We start from the raw sequence: 20,449 nt of genomic DNA, 5'->3' as shown, positions 1-20,449 counted from the left end.
TGTGTTCAAAAATATATTTTTGGTGGAAAGTTGCAATATATTTGTCATTTTTCTAGTGGATTGTTTGTCTTTTATCAGTTTGTGGAGCTTTCTTACTGCTTGTTTGACAAATGAATTGCAAATATTTTCTCTCAGTCTATCTTTTGGTTTTGTTTATGATTCCTTTTGTCTAGAGAAATTGAAAATTTAATATAATGGATCTTTTTCTTTATTGTGCCGGTGAAAAACTTGAATGACTTCAGTGTCATTGTTGTGGATAAAGAGGCAAGTTATGTAAGATAGTGGGGAGAAGGGCAGACAGACTATGTGGAACGGAACAAGTGCATATCCTGACTAAGTCATTGAAGTTCAAGTGAGAATAAAAAACACTTTTATTAGGACAAGAAAAATATGGACTCAGGCAGCCAATTGGTGTGACTTTCGTTATATGGATTTTGTGTTTCTCATTTTGCATAAGAAAGTTTTTCCATTCCAGGTAACTCATCTCAAAGGTTCTTTCAGTATTCTCATTCAAAAATTTTATATTTATTTTAGATTAAGTATTTAATTCATATATAATTAATTTTTTTTACATAAAATATAGGTTTCACATTTTTTTTTTGCAATTGAACTGTCAGTTATGTCAGTGCCTTTTGTAAACAGATATCCTTTTTCTACTGTATTAGAATATCATTATTAAGTTTCCTTATATATTTGGATCTATTTCTGGATGCTTTTTTGGTCCACTGATCTGTCAGTGTGTATACCAATACTGTTTGAGTTTTAAATACCTATCAAATATATTGAAACAGAATTTAATTGTATTAGATTTACAAAAATATTTGTCATTTGCATTTAATCTTGTTTATAGGAGATACACATGTCTTTGTATAATAAATAAGATTCTCATGTTATCCCAGACACTACTCCGTTCATTAATAAAAAGAAGGGGTTCTTTTTGTATTATTACAGTTTTTGTAAGTGTATTTTAGATGAAGAAAGAGTCTGTGTATGTACAAGCAAAGATTAGCAAATAACCAACTTCTTTTGATGTACCATCTTTTGGTTTAATGTATCAAATTCACAGAGGATCTTTTGCTTTAGCAAATACTTCTAAGTTTTGGCCAATGAAAATACATAACACCTCCCTTCCTACAGCCAAGTAACTTTGGTTTTAAAGCATTAAAAACCCCTGTCTTTACAAAATTTACCCCATGGCTTTATACTAAATGTGCTTAATATAATAGTCTCTACCATTTCTGTCTTTATAAAATTTTAAATCTAATGTTTATAGTCAATTGAAATGTGTAGTATAGTAGATTAGATGGTATGAATATAAAATAGAAACGTTTAAAAAGCTACCTTTTCTAAGACTTTGTTTCCTAAATTAATTTTCCTTTTATATCTAGAATCCATTTTTCCTATGCCATGTGAGAAGGACATTTCATTTATGACAAGAGGAAATGAATGCTTACTCTCTCTTTAAAGACCAAAATACACATGAGAAAGAAAAAGAAAGTTTATATGTTAAAATAATTTTTTTGCCTGTATTTACCATCCACTTTTCACAATGTTTTGGTCACTTTTTCCTTTAGACTTATTTTTTGAGAGTTAGACATTATAGATCCAGTTGAAGCTCATCTGCCCATTCCCATTGATGTATAGTGAGTGTAGTGTAGTGTAGTGTAGTATTCCCATATATGAAGATTCCACAATTAATAGATATCATTTTTTTATACTGATGAACATTAAGGCTATTTCTGGTTTTTAATTATAACAAATAATGCTATTCTGAAAAGTATGTACTGGCACATTCATTTTTCTAGAGTTATACCTAGAAATAGAATATCTGGGTTGTAAAATAGGTGTATCTTCAGACTAATTAAATGTAGCCTAATTGCCCTCCAAAACCAGTTCTTTGAAGGATTCTTCTACTCTGTATCCTCTCTACCACACTTGGTATTTTCAGACTTAATTTTGCCAACCTGATGGGCATGATTTAGTATTTTATTTTAGTTTGTATTTGTTGATTATATGTGATATTTACCATCTTCTTTTATATTTATTTATCTATTCATATCTTTTGCTCCTTTTTCCAATAGGCGTTTCTATTGCCTATTGATTTATATTTTGCAGTTACCTTCTTTCACTTTGTAGCTTGGCTTATAATCAACAAGGATTAGTACCATTTTGTACCTGTCAAATTGATCAAAATGTCCCTTTTTTTGGTTAACCTTTTCTGTGTGGTTTGTTATGTGTCTCTTCTAAGCACTATAGACCTTGATTTTAAAAATTCAATCTAATGTTCTTTGTCTTTTAGAAGGTGGGTTTAATTGGCTTATTCTTTATATTTATTGTTTGGACTTAAAATTTTTTGCTATCTTATTTTTTGTTTGTCATTTTCTTCACTGTTTTCTTCTTTCCTGCTCTTTTATAGATTATAAGTCTTCCTTTTAATGGTTACCTTTAAAATTTTTGACATATATACTTAAATATAAACTTTAATAACAGAGTCCAAAGTTGTTAATACACTTCTCCTACTAAATAGGCAAAGAGGAATCAAACACCATTCATCTTTTTATTATCTAAAATTTCAGTTTCATGTGTTTCTTTTTTAACAGTTTTTTTTTTCATTTTTAAAAACCTGTAAGTACCTCATACCATTTACCAATACTTTATCAGTTTTAGTGCTTGCTGCCGTAACTTAAATGCTTTCTATCTGAATTCTGTTTTCCTCTCATTAAAATTTATCTATTAATAGTTTTTTTATTAAGAGTCTGTTTTGTGGTTTAACATTTTTTTCTTTGTATGGCTTTGAGTGGCTGAAAATGCCTTTTTCCCCCTATTTTTGAAAAATTGTATTCTGGACTATTTTCTGTCTTCAATTTGAAGATATTACTTCATCTAGTATCGATTGTTGATGAGAAGATGCCAATTTAATTTTCATTCTTTGTAGATAATCTCCCTTTTCTCTTGGGTAGCTACTCAGCTTTTCTCTTTATGCATGATGCTCTAATGTTCTGCAGTGTGCCTATGATATATCTAGCCGTAGGTTTTGAAAATTTATTTTACTCCATTTGACTCCTGATAATGTCTTCATTTGGTTTTGGAAAAATTTCAGCCATTATTGCTTTCAGTGTTTGTTCTTACTGAATATCTACTAGATGCATTCTGGGGCCCCTCACAATCCTTTCTCTATGTCTTTTAACTACATTTTCAAATTTTTTATGTCTTTATTTCTAATTACTGCTGGGAGAATTCCTTAGTACTACCTTTCAGTTTACTACACCTCTCTTCATCTCTTTCTAGGCTATCATTATCCGTTATATTCTGCTGAAATCATTTTTTTACAGTTTCTTGTTCTTTTAGTGAATGTTATTCTTGCTCTTGTATCTTCGAGCATCAATAATGTATATATTTTGAAGTTTTTATCAGACCGTATTATTTCTTTGATCTTGAGTAGGTTCAGGCATTGGTATTTTATAAAAAGTTCTCTGTGTTATTCTATTTTGTAGCCAGGAATGAGAACCATTGCTTTAAATTATTTCAGTATGGAGTACAGTGACTGTAATATTCTTTTAAAGATGAAGGAAATCAGAGAAGAAATGCAGTGAATACTAAAGACTCACACTGTGTTAAGATTAGACAGGGGACAAGAATTGGGACTAATAATTCTCAAACTGGATTATAAGTTAATATTTAAAAATCTATATTAATTGAAAAGTTTGAAAAGGTATCTTTAATAAGTTCTTACAGTGCATTTTTTTCTTGCAGTTTATTTAATTGTTCAAATTGGTTTTGTAAAGGAGAGTGTTTGATTAGATATTTTAGATATAATGGTATTGGACATCTTAAACATATTCTGTTTGGGATATTTTTTAAGGGTAAGTAGTGACATTTTGGTTTTTGTCTGACTAGAAATGAATTAAACTTTGGCTGTATTTAGATATCAGTATTTTTAAAGGAACAATTTTTGTAGTAAATTTTATGAAAGAGCCTTGCTTTTAAACTTACAGGAGAGATGAATTATAAAATACAAAATAAAAATTCAGACTTCATTTCCTGAAATTTTCTGATTGAATAACCTAAAAACACTCTTATTACGAAATGCTAGATAAAATACAGCAAACATCCTTTTAAAAAGCTTCTTTTTTTAGGGGTAATTTTGAACATGCAAAAGTGGACACAATAGTATAATACACTAATCACTCGGCCTCAATAGCCCTGATTACTTGTAGTCAATTCTGTGCCATCGACTCTCCCCACTACTGTGCTATTTTTGAAGCACATTGTAGACATCATATCATTTCTACTATTAATATTTCTATATGTAACTCCAAAATATAAGAACTCTTTTTTAAATTAAAAAAACACACAATTCCTTAACATCTTTAAATATTCAGCAAGTAATCAAATTTCTAATTGTCTGATATATCATAAGTGGTTTTTATTTTTTTATAGCTATATGTTTTTAAACCAGGATCAAAATAAGGCTCACATATTGCAACTTTGTAATCTCTCTTAATCTATGTTTCCTGCATTGCTTCTCCTTTTCCTTTTTTAACTAGGTTAATTATAGTTTCCCACAATCCAGATTTTGCGGATCACATTCTCATTGTGTAGTTTAACGTTTCTCTGTTCCTTGCATGTCCTGTTAATTATTGGTATTTTACAGGCTTGATTGTCTTCAAGATTTTCATATGCTGCCAGAAAATATTTTCTTACTTATTCTTTTCTTACTATTTCTACTTTTTCAGCTGATTGCCCTTCCTTTCTTTTTATAGGGCCCATCTGAATCCCCTATTTTCTTGAAAATTGAGTTTTCTATAACATCTGTCTCCTTCGGCTTCCTTACCTTCATTGAATGTTGCCTTTCCTAAAGATATTGCCTCTCATCTACCCTAGGCTCTAGACGATGTATTTACATTGCTGCTTTATGTTTTAGCTTACTTTTATACTCTTCTTTAATCTTTGACCATCAGTAGCTACCCTTTTCTGCTCTTCACCCTTAAGAATAGCCTTGCCAACTTGATTTTCTTGTTTCTTAATTACTCCCTTCTTAAAATTTGCCCCCAGATATTTCATATATGTTGCTTTACAAATATTGCACAGAAGAGCAAAACAGTGGTTACAATAAGAGGCTCTATCCTTAGGACTTTAATCCTTTTCTCCAGAGGGAGTCGGTTTTGACTCCTGTTGACTTTTGGTAGTTCAATTCCTATTTCACCATTTTCCTCCCTCTTCTCCTCTTTTCACTCTTTTATTTCCTATATTGGTGCACATTGTAATTTGAGGTAATATATTTATAACTGTATTTCTTGTTCCAGCAACCATGGGCAATATTTGTTGATTTCTGACTTTCTAAGATTAATGCTCCTCTCCTAAGCTTCTCTTTAGCTCCCATTCTTGCTTTCATCTTTTAGCCTCTAACATTTGTATTTTTATATTAAGATGAACATTTACATTCTGTTTAGTAACCATGATTAAAACTCTAGTGCTTTGTAGGTGACTCTAATTTGCAAAAACAGTACCAGTGCCTATATTATATTGAGGATTGTTTGTAACAGAGCCAAGGAGTGTGCTATCCTGTTATTTCATCCCCTTTCTTGTCAAGTTGTCTTCCACTGGGATTGCCTTTTTCTTTTCTTTCACTGCTTTCCTTTATGATTTCTTCTGCAGGTGTTTTCGTTTTGTTTACTTTTGTTTTTACTGCCATCATAGCAAGCAGTCTAACACCCATTTTTTGTGTGCAGTCTTCCAGAGCCCCTCTGCTCCTGTCTGGCCCGAGTGTGCCTGTCAGCATGCTGCCTGGCTCTTCTCAGTGACTTGACTTTACTACTTTCCAGGGTTGGATCTGTTTTCTGGACAGGATATCATCTGTTTTGATTTATTCCTTTGGTTCGGTAGGTCTTAAGAAAGTAATTTCTTAAATACTGCTTTTGAGGTAAACTTTGAATCTTCGAATGTTTGAAAATGTCTTTATTCTCCTGGGTAAGAATTCTAAGTTGAAAACCAGTATGAGATTAGAAAATTCAAAATGAAAGGAAAAGCCATCCTTACCCTTATATCCTTTTCCCACTGGTAGTCTTTTAACTTCTTATTTGCTAAGTTCAGTGGATTCTTTTTTCTCTGTTTCTGTCTTATTTAACCTCTTCATAGGTAGTATTTGACAACTCTTTTCGTGAAACTCTCTTGTTTTTAAGAGAACCTTGTTTTTATTAGAATATATGAAGAAAAGCACACCAATCAAAAATAACACGTGTAGCAGAATGAATTTTTGCAAAGTGAACACTTCCAATTTTTCTTCTATTTATCTGGCCATTTCTTTTTAAGAATCTTTGTTGCATTTCTCTCTACATGCCTCTATCTCCGATAATTCTAACTAGCCCTTAAATGTTGTGGTCTCAAAGAGTTGGTCTCTTTTCACCTTATACCTTATATCTATCATGGGTATCATGTACATTTGTGATTATAGTTACCTTCTTTATGCCTAATGACTCTCAACTTTGTAGCAAAAGCACATAATGTTTCCCTTAGCCTTCATAAATCCAGCTGCTTATAGGATATCTCAAGCTAGCTGTATCATAGGTAACTCAAATTTATTATGTGCCAAACTGGATCCATCTTTCTTCCTAAACTATTCTTCCGTATATCCAACTCCATGAATTATAACACTGAACCCCCAGCCTCTCAAACCCCAAAGCAAAAAAATCATTCTTAATTCCTCATATATCAAGCTTATTACTATGAATCTTCCTTTTAATTGTCTCACAGGTGCTTTGGATTCCAATATCTTAAATTCATCTTTCCTTTCAAATTTACTGCTTTCTAAATACCTAGTCACTCAGTCGGACATCTCAGATTCATGTTAGAGTTCTCCCTTTTCTTTACATCTAGTTAGTGGTCAAGGTAGATTTATGTAGTACATACTCGTATCCTTGCCATTTCACCTTGTATATTCTATTCCAGTTTCTGCAACACTTTCTGTATTGTTTTATATCTGTCCATATTATTTTCCTTCCACTCCAGATGAAGAGCTTTTGAGGCAAAGGGTTATATCTTTCTTTTGGAAAATGTTGAATGAGTAAACAAATATGAGGTAAGTTGAAATGAAGAAAGATAATATAATATGTAAACAGAAAAGTGATGGAATACATTTAGACTAGAAAATTTGACATGACGAGTCTTAAAATTCTAAAATTTCTCATAAATTAACAAATATGGTATATTTGTGTTTTGTCTAGGTCTTAGCTGAATTACTCCTAAAATGTCTTTATAAAGACGGGGAAAAAATATATAAGTAGGCATGATATGACATTTTATCTTGTTTTATCAAAGATTCATAAAGCAGCATTATATATTTTACTGTATCACCAGGAAATTTCTGTGGCAGTCATAGCTTATTGTACTTTCCAAAATAGTCTCCACTCTGTTAACACTGGATTTAAGTGATTTTTTTTCTACTTTTAATTTTTTACAAATAATAATAGAGAATAATGGAAACAAGCATTCACTTAAAGAAAATACAGCTAAATTCCAACAATTTAATTACAGTAAATTCTAAATATTAGCAATTAATACAAAAAGATATTTTACAAACTGTGTACAAAGATTGTTTTAAGATTAGCCCAGAGGCTAATTAATGAAATAATTTTTAATAGTATCATATCAAAGAAAAATTCTACTTAATGGAAGAGATGATAGGAGTGAAAACCCCCTAGGGAAATACTGCTAATACCAGAAAATGTGTTTTTAGGAAAATGTCCTTTTTATTTTAGATATAGTAAGTTTTGGTGTATAGTAAATCCATTATCTTAAACTGCCAAATAACTTAAAAGTATGGGAGACAAAAAAATAATCGATACCTCCTTCAGTTGCCTTTTTAGCTGTCATTCCTCAAGTGTTAGCTTAGCCTTTGAGGAATGTCGGGATACAGAAGAACAGATACATTAATTCCATAGCACCCTAATACTCTAGTTCTCAGCCAGTGTTTGTCATTATTGTGGAAAGTTATATTTGAGGTAAAAAAAAATCTGAGAACTTTTTTAAACAACAGTTGCTGAAAAGTAGATCCAACTTCTTTTCACTGATGATTTTTGTGAAAGACATGATGTTCCTACTACCAATGACAAGAAGCTCAAATTGGACTCTCTGCCCTTTTATGCATTAGAGCTGATGGTCCGGCTAGGTCTTATTTTTGGGGAAACACGGTATGTATATTTTCTTGGCTGTTGCCTTACTTGGATGTTTGATTATAGCTTAGAGAGATATTGCCTTAGATATAATTGGCCAAGTGTGAACTTGAAAGTATGTTTGGGTAGCCAAATATATGGTAGAAACCAACAAACTGAGAGTAGAAATGAGAGTAGATAAAGACAACAAAAGTTTGTTTTGACGCTAACACGTATCTGGGGCAATTGTTTAACATATCTTCTAAGAATAGGCATACTTTTTTTAAAAACAGTTTTATTGAGATGTAATTCATATACCATACAAGTTACCCCTCGCCATACATTTTTGTTTTAATTGAAGAGGCAAAACTAGAATCTATATGAATGTAGGGCTTCAGAATGAGTCACCCCAGATGTGGTCTGTGCTATGCCTGTTATTTTGAGCTAAAGGCAGGGGAGACCCTCCAGGCTCAAGATAAACTTCTGCCCCCGCCCCCCCTTAACTACCTGGAAGAATTTAAATTAGGCGCCTGGCTCATAGTAAGAAATCATCAGAGAGAACCTTTTTGACTATCTATAGGACAAGCAAACTACTGATTACTGAATGTCTGCCCTTCTTATCCTATAATGACCTTCCTCTCCTCTGAAGCGCCTTACCACATTTTTAGCTCAGGATGCTCTGTATACCTTGTTTTAACTTTCTGTCCCCAAACCTCTCATGTACATGGGGTCTCTGACGCTCATATATGTGAGGTTCCCTTTTACATGAAATTATATTTGATTTTTCTCTTGTTAATCTGTCTCAGGTTGATTTGATTATTTAACCAGCCAAAAAAAAAAAAAAACCAGAGGAGGGAGGGGGGAATTTTTCCCTTCCCCACATGAACATGAATAGTGAGAAATTGTGTTTAGATATTATTCCCAACAGCTTTAACAGTAGGTTTTCTGTTAGATTTTGTACTTTTCTCGAGCAATTCTCAAAGAACTTTTTAGGTTTATTAGATGAGGGTGAGGGATTATGGAGATAACAACCCTTTGTCTTCTGGAATGGTATTATGGATGAAGGAACAGAGGAAGAGGTTTTCCATGTTATTTAGAAGTAAGTTAATTTTGCAATATTGGGAGATTTTCTAGATATCCTTTTGATATTAATTTCTAATTTAATTTCATAAATTAGAAGTCCAAGAACATAATTCTTATAAATTCAGTCTTTTCAAATTCACTGAAACTTAATTTATAGACCAGACTGGTATAGGGTACAACTTAGTGAATGTTCTGTGTGCACTTCAAAAGGATACACATTTATGCAGTTGTGGTGCATAGTGTTCTATAAATGTATAAATTTCCATTTTTTTCACTTATTTTTTAATCTTTTTTTGTTAATTCCTGACAGAGGAGTATTTCTAGCTGTAACAGCTGTTTTATCTAGTTCTCTCTTTACATTTATGCTTCATGTAATTTGAAACTATTATACGTGTATATAAAAAGTCTAATTTATAAATCTTTACTTTCATTGTAGTGTTTTTATGTCCTGGTTAAGAAATGTCATGAAAATATTCTTAATTTTTTTTCCTGGAATGTTTATTGTATTATCTTTTACGTATTGGACAGTTACCCATCTGAAATAAATGTTTGTGAATGATGTACTCCCACTATGACCTACTCTCACTAGTACTACTACTGCTAGGACTGTCACTGCCATTACCACTACCATTATTACCATTAATAGGACTGCCACTACCACCACCACCATTACTAGTATTACCACTCTCACTAGTACTACCATTACCATTGCCACTACCACTACTACCACTAGTACTACAAGTATTACTACCGCTGCTGCTGCCTGCCGCTCAGTTGGTGGTGCCAACAACATTGACGGATCAGTTTCATGTGTCTACTCTCTAACCACCCCCTCTCCAGGTTTCCTTTGACTCATCCCTCTGGTACCTACTCAAGGGGAAGTGGTTTCCCAGCCCTTCTCACTAAGGATTTCTGTGTATCACAGATCTAAAGTAGCACCTGGCACCATTTCCTCCTGAGGGAGGAGGACAGCCTTTTCTTGGGTCACGCCTCAGTATGGTTTTGATTCATGCCCTGATTCAGATTAGCTTCAGACCTCAGACTGATGGCACTGCTCTTTGACTCAGTAATCATTTGTGTTTATAACCCCAGATTTATATAGGTTATGAAAAAAAGATAATGTAAAATAAAAAATTAGATACAAATATAAAGTAAAATTTTCAGAGAGTGGCTAAGGGATGGATACCCATTAAAATATGTGTGTGTGTGTGTGTGTGTGTGTGTATATGTGTGTATATGTGTGTGTGTGTATATATATATATATATATATATGTGTGTGTGTATATATATTTATTTGTGTTTGTTGTAAAGTAGAGGTCAAGATTCTTTTTTCCCCTCCCATATGAGTTGCCAGTTGACTGAGAAACATTTATTTAAAAAACCCAGCATTTCTTTACCAAGAGGCAGTGACACATTTGTACTAAATTAGATGACCTATTCTGGACTCTATTGGTTCCATTTGCCTATTTGTCTATTTATGCCAATACCAACCTGACTTAATTAACTTTATAGTAAATTTTGATGTCTGGTAATATAAATCCTCCAAGTTTATGCTTCAAGATTATTTTGGCTATTGTAATTATTTGTTTTTAACATATAGATTTTAGCTTCTAAATTTCCTAAAAGAATAAGCTACTAAGATTTTAATTGGGACTGTGTTGAATCTATAGATCAATTTGAAGAAGAATTAATGTCTGAACAATATTGAGCTTTCCTATAGCATTATAGCAACATATCCTATTCCTCCATTTATTTTTCCTACCAATGTTTTATAGTTTTATTGCAGAGTTATTGCAAATGTTTCAATAGATTTATTCCTAAATATTTGATTTTTTTGTTACTATAGTAAATGATGCTATTTTTAAATCTTTATTTTTAAATTGTTTCTGGTATATGGAAATTCAGTTGATATTTGTATATCGATTTTGCACACAATGCCCTTACTAAATTCACTTAATAATTGTTAGGTTCTTCAAAATTTTTTACATTTCCAATCTGTCATTTGTGAATAGTGACAGTTTTACTTCTTCCTTTCTAATCTTCCTTTCAAATCTTTCTAATCATTTCTTTTTCTTGCCCCATTGCACTGGCCAGGACCTCCATTACAATGTTGAATAGAAGTCGTGATTTTAGACATGCTTATTAAATGTTAAACTCAAGAAGAATGAGATCAATATTTCACTGCTAGGTATTTTAATTCAAGGTCTTTTATACTTACTTTTTATCGGAATGAGGCAGTTTGTATTTATTCCTAGTTTGCTGAGAGTTTTTATCATGAACTGTCGTTGAATTTTATTAGAGGCAGTTTCTGCGTTTATTGAAATGATCATATGTTATTTTCTTCTGTATTCTAACAATGTAATTCATAAATACTAACCTCACATGAACCCTTAGTGTTCTACCTATAATTTTATATTTCCTTAGTTCATTTTACTCTTCCACTTTCCTAAACAATGTATCTCAGACCTTCTCTTTTCTCCTCAATCCCTTATGTTTTTGTTGTCACAGTGTTGTGCGTGTGTTTGTTACCAAATTGAAGTAGCTGTAGTTATTTTTCATTTTTCCCCCCTTTAGTCTCATGTTATAATTGTTTAACAATCTAACATTGTTAAAACTGAACTAGAGTTCAGTTTTCTGCTTCTGTCTGTTGCCTTACTCAAAATTTTGTACTTTTGCCTTTTTGTTTCAAGTAGAAGAGCTCTGTTCAACATTTCTTGTAATGCAGGTCTTGTGGTAAATTTCTTCAGCTTTTATTTGTCTAGGAAAGCCTTTTTTTCCTTCATATATGAATGATAACTTTGCTAGGTAGAGTATACTTGGTTGGTGGTTTCTATCTTTCAGTTTTTTTAAATATAACTTTCCATTCTCTCCTAGCCTGTAGAGTTTCTGCTGAGAAATAAAACAAGCTTTACATATCTATCGATTATAAATACTAAGTAGTGAGAGGGTTAAAGTCTCTGCCTTGCTGAGTCCCTGTGTAGAAGCAGGCAGTTGTGGTATAACGTAGACTAGAGCCAGGTCCAGGGTGTTCACTTTTACTGCTAGCCATCACTTCTCTCTAAGTGGGCTGTTAGAAGGGGAATCTCCTGCTAAATTTGCCTGGTGCTACAACTTCAGATAATGTGCAAGTTTGGAAGATGAGGTGACACAGAGTTTTAAGCACCAAGATGCAGCCAAGCATCTCCTGCTTTATTACTGGATGTATAATATACCTGATACCTCCTCAGGGCAGAAATTTTAACCTGTTGTTGTGAGACCTGGTTCTATATATGGATAGCCAGATAGGCTAAGTGGAGACAACCACAAATTGTTAGACAAGGAAGTTTGACCGCCAGGTGCAGAGTGTATTTCTCTTTGTTTCTCTCTCTCGCTCCCTCTTGTCCTTTCTCCCTCTCCTTCTCCCTCTCTATGTGTATCTCTATCTCTCTATCTTTGTTTTGGGAGTGAGGGGAGGTAGGAAATGATGAAATGAACCTGTAAACCGAATCCAAAACTCAGGAAAAAAAAGTATTAGAAAAAATCTAATACTAAGAAATATAGTCAACAAAATTAAAAGTTGAAATATGAATTTACATAAAATTTAAAAATTTTTTAGCCAACCTTTAATTGAAGTGGAACATACATACAGAAAAGTGTGCTAATTATAACCATATAGCTTTACAATTATCCCAGGTTCAATACACCTGTGTAACCCTACTCAGCTCAAGAAGTAGCACATTACCAGTATCCCAAAGGCCTCCCTTGGGCCTCGTGCCAGTCATTCTCCACGGGCCCTGCTATGCTGGCCTTGACAATCTAAACATTGTCCTAAATTTTGTCACCAAGAAAGATTAGGTAAGCGAGATAGAAGTGAACTTGAGAAGTTCCCGTGGTCAACTAATAGGAGTTCTGCTAAAAGAACTAGAGGGAATTAAAAAATTAGAGGGAATGACAAAGATACAACTTTGAATGCATCGTAGTTGAGAATTTCCTAGAATAGATAAAAAGATATAAACCTTCGGATTAAAAGTATACAATGAATTTTAGCGGGGGCTGGATGGCTCAGGTGGTTGGAGCACTGTGCTCCTAATGCTGAGGTCACCGGTTGGATTCGCACAGGGGCCAGTGAGCTGCGCCCTCTACAGCTAAGATTGTGAACAACGGTTTGACCTGGAGCTGGGCTGCTGTGAGCTGCTGTGTGCGGCCGGCAATGGCCAGCGACCAACTGGCTCAGCCGGGGGGAGCATAAGGCTCATAACACCAACATGGGCCAGTGAGCTGCATCCTTCACAACTAGACTGAGAACTACGGCTTCCCTCAGAGTTGGAGTGGAGGAGGGGGAGGAGAGAAGAAGGGGAGAAAAAAATAAAAAACAAAAATAAAAAGTATATAGTGAATTTTGATCAAGATAAATAAAAATAAATCTATACCAAGGCCATTGCAATGAAATCGTAGAACATTGTTGATAAAGTGAAAAATCCTCAACTACAAGAGGGAAAAATGACACCTGAGACTGACAATAGATTTCATATTTATATCAATAGGTGCCATCAAACAGTGCAGTAATATCTTCAAAGTGCTAGGAGGAAAGAACTGCAAATAAAATTTTGAAAATGATGGCATCATTTGAGAATTAGGGCAAAAATACTTTTTCTGGGGGTCAACCAAAATGGCAATAATATGTTCCTGAACTATACTCCTCGCGTGGACACATTGAATGTACAGCCACACTTAGAGCAATTATCTCTGAAAGAAATCCAGAAATTAGCTGAGTGACTCCCATACATTGGACAAAACTGGTAGGAAAGGCTGAGGCACACTCTTGTTATAAACCCCGTTTGTGGCATAGCACTGTACAATCAGGGAACTTATAATTCCTAGCTTCTCCCTGGAGCAAAAGTGTTTGGACCCCACATTTAGCACCCCAACTTTTAAAACTCCCATTTGAGAGATGGGCACCCAAAACACGTAGCTCTGAAAGCCAACAAGCCTTGTGTTCATGAGTACCGCGAGACAGTAGCAGACATGCAGTTGGTAACGGGTATACAAGTATTCAAAGAAACTATCTCCCTCAGCACAGAGGGAGCAGACAAAAATGCCCATCTCTGTCTTGTCCTGAGAGGTGTCCATCTGCGTACTGTAGAAGTTGCTGTTTGATGGCAAGGCCCTAATTTAGTAGGCATCTAGGGCCTGGCTTTGATCCTCCTCAGAGACAGGGGAAGCTGGCAGTCACCTCCCCTGCCTTCCCTTCTAGCCTGTTTCAGGTTGCTACTATCTTCCTAGAAGAGCTTGTACACATATCTGGCACTCAGCTGTTGCAGCTGCTTCCTGAGGGATGGGCCTTTGGATCGCCTGGCTCAGATAGCCAATGGGGCTTGCATTCACGAGTCCCACAGGGCTATAGCAAACAAAGAAGTGGTTCTTAACAGGCACGGGCTCTTCTCCGGCTATGTGGCTTTAGACCTGAGCCCAGCACAGAAGGAACAGGCAAAAATGTGTGTCTCACTTTCTCCCGGGAAGGGGCTTATCTATGTACTTTCCAGGCTGATGCCCTACATCTAGGTTCTGAGTGCAATCTTTCCCATTGGGACACAGATAGTTCTTGGCATACCTGCAAGTACTAGGAGCCACTAACAACAAAGAAGACTTCTTGGACAATCAGAAAGGTTTTGGAGACAATCAGGAGCCTGGGCCAGGCTGATTGACAAGGTTCATCTCCCACACAAAAGCAATGTGTCAGCAGTGGGAAAGGTGGCTGCTTTATCCAATGCTCAGAAACCAACACAGAGTTAAGGAAAATGTTCCAAACAAAAGAACAAGATAAATCTCCAGAAACAGTTCTTAATGACATGGAGAAATGGAGAAAAGTGATTTACCCAATAGAGTTCAACATGAGTCATCAAGATGCTCACTGAGGCCAGAAGAGCAATGCATGAACAAAGTGAGAATTTCAACAGAAAATATAAAGTACTAATAGAAATCAGAGCTGACCTGAGAAAGTCAGTTGAAAGATTCAACAGCAGATTAGATGAAGCACAAGAAAGGCAGTGGAATTCATCCAACCAGGGAAGCAAAAGAAAAAAGAATGAAAAAGAGTGAAGATAGCTTAAGGGACTTATGGGACACCATCAAGCAGATCAATATATGCATTATAGGGGTCCCAGAGGAGAAAAAAGAGAAAGGCGCAGCAAGATTATTCAAAGAAATAAGAACTGAAAACTTCGCTAACTTAGGGAAAGAAAACGACATCCAGATCCAGGAAACCCAGAGGATATAAGATACGATGAATTTAAAGAGACCCACACCAAGACACATTATAATTAAATTGTCAAAAGTAAAACATAAGGAATTTTAAAAACAGCAAGAGAAAAGTAACTTACTACTTACAAGGAAACTCTCATAAGACTATCAGATTTTTATTTTTTTTTTCCCCAGTAAAAACTTAAGTGGCCAAGAGGGAGTGGTATAATATACTCATTGCTGAGGGAATAAAACTGCCACACAAGAATACTGCACGCAGAAAGCTGTCCTTCATAATTGAAGGAGAGAGTTTCCAGACAACAAAAGCTGAAGGAGTTCATCACCACTAGACCATAGGCTTACCAGTAGATCATTCTAGTCTTATAAGAAATGTTAAGGAAGTTCTTCAAGCTGAAACAAAAGGATGTTAATTAATAACAGGAAAATATATAAAAATGTAAAACTCACTGTAAAGGTAAATATATAATTAAATTCAAAATGCCCTAATGTTAGTGGGTAAATCACGTAACTCTAGTACGAAAATTAAAACACAAAAGTATTAAAAATAATTAAATATATTTTGTTAATGGATACACAGTGTAAAAAGATGTAAATTGTGACATCAAACTGTGGAAAGAAGGAAGTAAAAATACAGAGCTTTTTTGCATTTGAAGTTATGCTGTATTAACCTTAAACTATACTGTTTTATAAATGTTTTATGTAAGCCTCGTGGTAATCATAAAGCAAAGCCTTATAGAATGTATAGTTAGATTAAATTAGATATATGATCATCTGAATAGACACAGAGAAAGCATTTGACAAAATTCAGCATATTTTCATATTAAAAACTCTCAACAAATTGGCTACAAAATGTATGTACCTCAATATAATAAAGGCCAGATTAGACAAAACCACAGATAACATCATCCTCATTGGTGAAAAGCTTAAAGCTTTTTTAAAAAAGATTAGGAACAGTACAAGGATGCCTACTCTTACCACTTATATTCAACACAGTATTGGAAGTCTTAGCCAGAGCAAATAGGTAAGAAAAAAAAATAAAAGGCATCTAAATTGGAAAGGAAGAAGTGAAAATGTCTCTATTTGCAGTTGACAAAATGTTATATATGGAAAACCCTAAATACTCCACCAAAAAAACTGTTAGAACTAATAAATAAAGTTACAGGATACAAAAATCAGTTGCATTTCTATACACTAACAATGAACAATCAGAAAGAAAAATTTTTTTAAAATCCCTATTGCAATTGCACCAAAAGGAATAAAATACTTAGGAATAAATTTAACCAAGAAGGTGAAATTCTATACAATAAAAACTATATAACATTGATGAAAGAAGTTGAAGAAGACATATAAATGGAAAGCTCATGAACTGGAGGAATACTGTTTAAATATCCATACTACCCAAAGTGATCTACAGATGCAATGCAATCTCTATCAAAATTACAATGGCATTTTTCACAGAAATAGAACAAACCTAAAACTTTTATGGAACTAAAAAAGATCTCAAATAGCCAAAGCAATATTGAGAAAGAAGAGCAAAGCTGGAGGCATCACAATTTCTGATTTCAAACTATATAACAAAGCTATACCCTGTTTCCCTGAAAATAAAACCTAGCCAAACCATCAGCTCTAGCAGCTCTAATATAAGACCTGCTCTTATCTAAGACCCAGTCATATTATATATTATATTATATTAATTATATTATACCCTGTCTTATTTTAAAATAAAACCGGGTTTTATATTAATTTTTGCTCCAAAAACACATTAGAACTGATGGTCCGACTAGGTCTTATTTTCAGGGACACACGGTTGTAGTCAAAACAGTATGGTAGTGGCATAAATACATACATTGATCAATTAAACAGAATAGAGAGCTCCCAAATAAACCCATGCGTATATAGTTAATTAATATATGACAAATAAGGCAAGAACATACAATGGAGAAAGGGTGGTCTCTTCAAGAAAAGGTGGTGGGAAAATTGAATAGCTACATGTAAAAGAATGACATTGAATCCCTATCTTACACCATACACAAAATCTCCTTAAAATGGATTAAAGACTTGAATGTAAGACCTGAAACCATAAAACTCCTAAAAGAAAACCTAGGTGTTTTGCTCCTATGTGTTGGTCTTGGCAAGGACTTTTTTGGATTTGACACCAAAGCAAAGGCAACCAAAGTAAAAATAAACCTGGGAATACATCAAATGAAAACGTTTTTGCTCAGCAAAGAAAATCATCAATAAAATGAAAAGGCAACCTATGGAATGGCCGAAAATATTTGTAAACTATCTATCTGAAAAGAGGATGATATCCAGGAACTCAGATAATTCGATAGCAAACAAACGAAAAACTAACCCAATTAAAAAAAGGTAAAAGGCCAAATAATGTTCCAGGGTGTGTGTGCGCGCATGTACACACACACACCACATTTTCTTGATCCATTCATCTGTTGACAAACACTTAGGTTATTTCCATACCTTGGCTGTTGTGAATAATGCTGCAATGAACATGGAAGTACAGATAGCTTTTCAAGATAATGGTTAAATTTCCGTTTGATACATACCCACAAGTTGGATTGCTGGGTCATATGGCAGTTCTGTTTTTAATTTCTTGAGGGACTTCCATACTATTTACATAGTTGCTGTACCAGTTTCCATTCCCACCAACAGTGTATCAGGATTCCCTTTCCTTTACATCCTCACTAGCATTTGTTATCTCTTGGCCTTTGGATGACAGTCATCCTAACAGGTGTGAGGTGGTAGCTCCCTGTGGTCTTCCTTTACATTTGCCCGATGATTTGTGATGTAGAACACTGTTTCATGTACCTGTTGACCATTTGTATATCTTCTGTGGGAAAATGACTTTTCAGGTCCTTTGATCATTACTGCTTCCTAGACCATTGCAGTAGCTTTCTGACTCTTCATCATTTCACCTTTCTAATTCATCATTGACTGTGGAATAGTTTAAATTCTTTGGTCTGATATTCAGATCTTTCTTAATTTTATACTTTATCAGTTAGAATTACATTCATTTACAGGTAATAAGATGTCTGGTGATAGTAGGTGATTTCTGACATTAATTCACCTGCTTAAGGTTTCCAGATCCTTTTATTCTATTGGGCTTTCCTTCATGGTTGCCTCATGGTTTTAAGCTGACTGCCCTACCCTATATTTATATTCAGATTCAGGTAGGAAGAGAGTGAAGGAGAAAAAGCAAAAAGGACGCTAAGTCAACCTCTTTTTAAGGAGTGTCTTGGAAGTACCACCCCACAGCTTTCATTTAAATCTCATTTGCTGAAACTGGTTCACATGGCTATCCATCTGTGGGGAAGTACAGATCTTTTTGTTTCGTTTTTGTATTTTGGATATATTACTCTCCTCAACAAAATTGGGCTTCTGTCAAAGGAATAAGGAAAAATGCAGATTGGGTATTTAGCTGCAGTTTTATCACAAGTATTCATCTATCCTAAATGGTGTAACTTCTCAAATTCTATACTTCACCCCAAAAATTACTGAATGTGTTTGTACCTTTCTACTCTCTTGGAATGTTCTTCCTTTTCCACCCATCTAAATCCAATCCATTGTTTAAGATCAGTTTTAAATATGACCTCCTGTTAGAAAACTCATTTAATCCCAGCTTCAAATGTTATTTTTCCTCTCCAAACACCAATAAGCAATTGGTACATAGTACATGCCATATGAGTGAGTAATCCATTTGTTGAGAAATCATGTTGTCTCATGGGATCTCTTCTTCTGTTGTCTGTAACTGATTTTGGTTGTTTTGTTAGTGTTCCATATTTATATTATGTTTACTCAGTTGTAAACTTTACAGTTTTATGGTCATGGTCCACAGAAGTTTATAAGCTTGATGTCTTTCACAATGCTTTGTATATAGTACTGTGTTTCCCCCCAAATAAGACCTAACCGGAAAATAAGTCCTAGCACGTTTTTCAGGATGACGTCCCCTGAACAAAAGCCCTAAATGCGTCTTTTGGAGTAAACCTTAATATAAGACCCGGTCTTATTTTCGGGGAAACACAGTAGTACACAATATTTATTTAGTTAATAGATTTGACAGAGTCACTGTTGTCAGTGAATACGTCTTTGTACATAAAGGATACCTTATCAGTATATCACTTTCATTTGTAACTATATTGTTTTTTCTTACAGGCAGATGTTCTGAAAAAGATTCTGCATGGAAATGGCTTGCCTTACAATGACAGAAATGGAAGGAACGTCCACATCTCCTATACATCAGAATGGTGATATTCCTGGAAATGATAATTCTGTGAAGCAAATAGATCCGATTCTGCATGTGCATCTTTATCATTCCCTTGGGAAAACTGAGGGAGATTACTTGAAGTTTCCAATTGGGAAGTATGTTGCAGAAGAAATTTGTGTTGCTGCTTCTAAAGCTTGTGGTAAGTATTAAAAAATAGATTTTTTTTTCTTCTTAATAGATCATTGCTTTAATTATGCTACTCTAATACTATGTATGTGTACATATATAATGTGTTACTATTTTTAAAAATTTTTGCCTGGTTGATTTTGTATTCTGCAACTTTGCTGAATTCATTTGTAAGCTCTGATCATATGAGGGGGAATTGTTTATTTCTTTATATAAGATCATGCCATGTGCAAATAGGGACAGTTTTGAACCTTCCCAATTTGGATGCCTTTTATTTTTCTTACTTAATTGCTCTGGCCAGAACTTCCATTACAGGGTTGTGTAGAGAAGTAGTGTGAATGGGGCATCCTTATCTTGTTCCTGATCTTAGGGGTAGGTTTTCAGTCTTTCACCCGTGTTATGATGTTACATGGATGTGGGTGTTTCATAAGTGCCATTATCACATTGAGGGAGTTCCCTTCTATTCCTAGTTTAAAGTTTTTTTTTTTTTGAAGTCATAAAAGAGTATTGGATTTTGTCACATGCTTTTTGTCTATAAATTGAGATGATCATGTGGGTGTTTTTTTTTCCA

General features: G+C 34.2%; 1 protein-coding gene across 3 annotated transcripts in view; it reads left to right on the top strand.

The window, feature by feature from the left end:
• Nucleotides 1-20,449, top strand: part of JAK2 (Janus kinase 2) — a 99,871-nt gene that overhangs the window by 17,259 nt on the left and 62,163 nt on the right. For all 3 annotated transcript variants that reach the window (XM_033122946.1, XM_033122945.1, XM_033122944.1), the window contains exon 3: nt 19,641-19,891. In XM_033122946.1, the coding sequence (XP_032978837.1) occupies nt 19,666-19,891 (226 nt within the window). In that variant the 5' untranslated portion in view covers nt 19,641-19,665. The remainder of the gene's footprint in view (nt 1-19,640; nt 19,892-20,449) is intronic.

This window comes from Rhinolophus ferrumequinum, chromosome 12 (genome assembly GCF_004115265.2).
Source record: "Rhinolophus ferrumequinum isolate MPI-CBG mRhiFer1 chromosome 12, mRhiFer1_v1.p, whole genome shotgun sequence".
Lineage (NCBI taxonomy): Eukaryota > Metazoa > Chordata > Mammalia > Chiroptera > Rhinolophidae > Rhinolophus > Rhinolophus ferrumequinum.
Note: the sequence above shows the minus strand (reverse complement) of the source record. Positions and strands in the feature narration are given on the sequence as shown.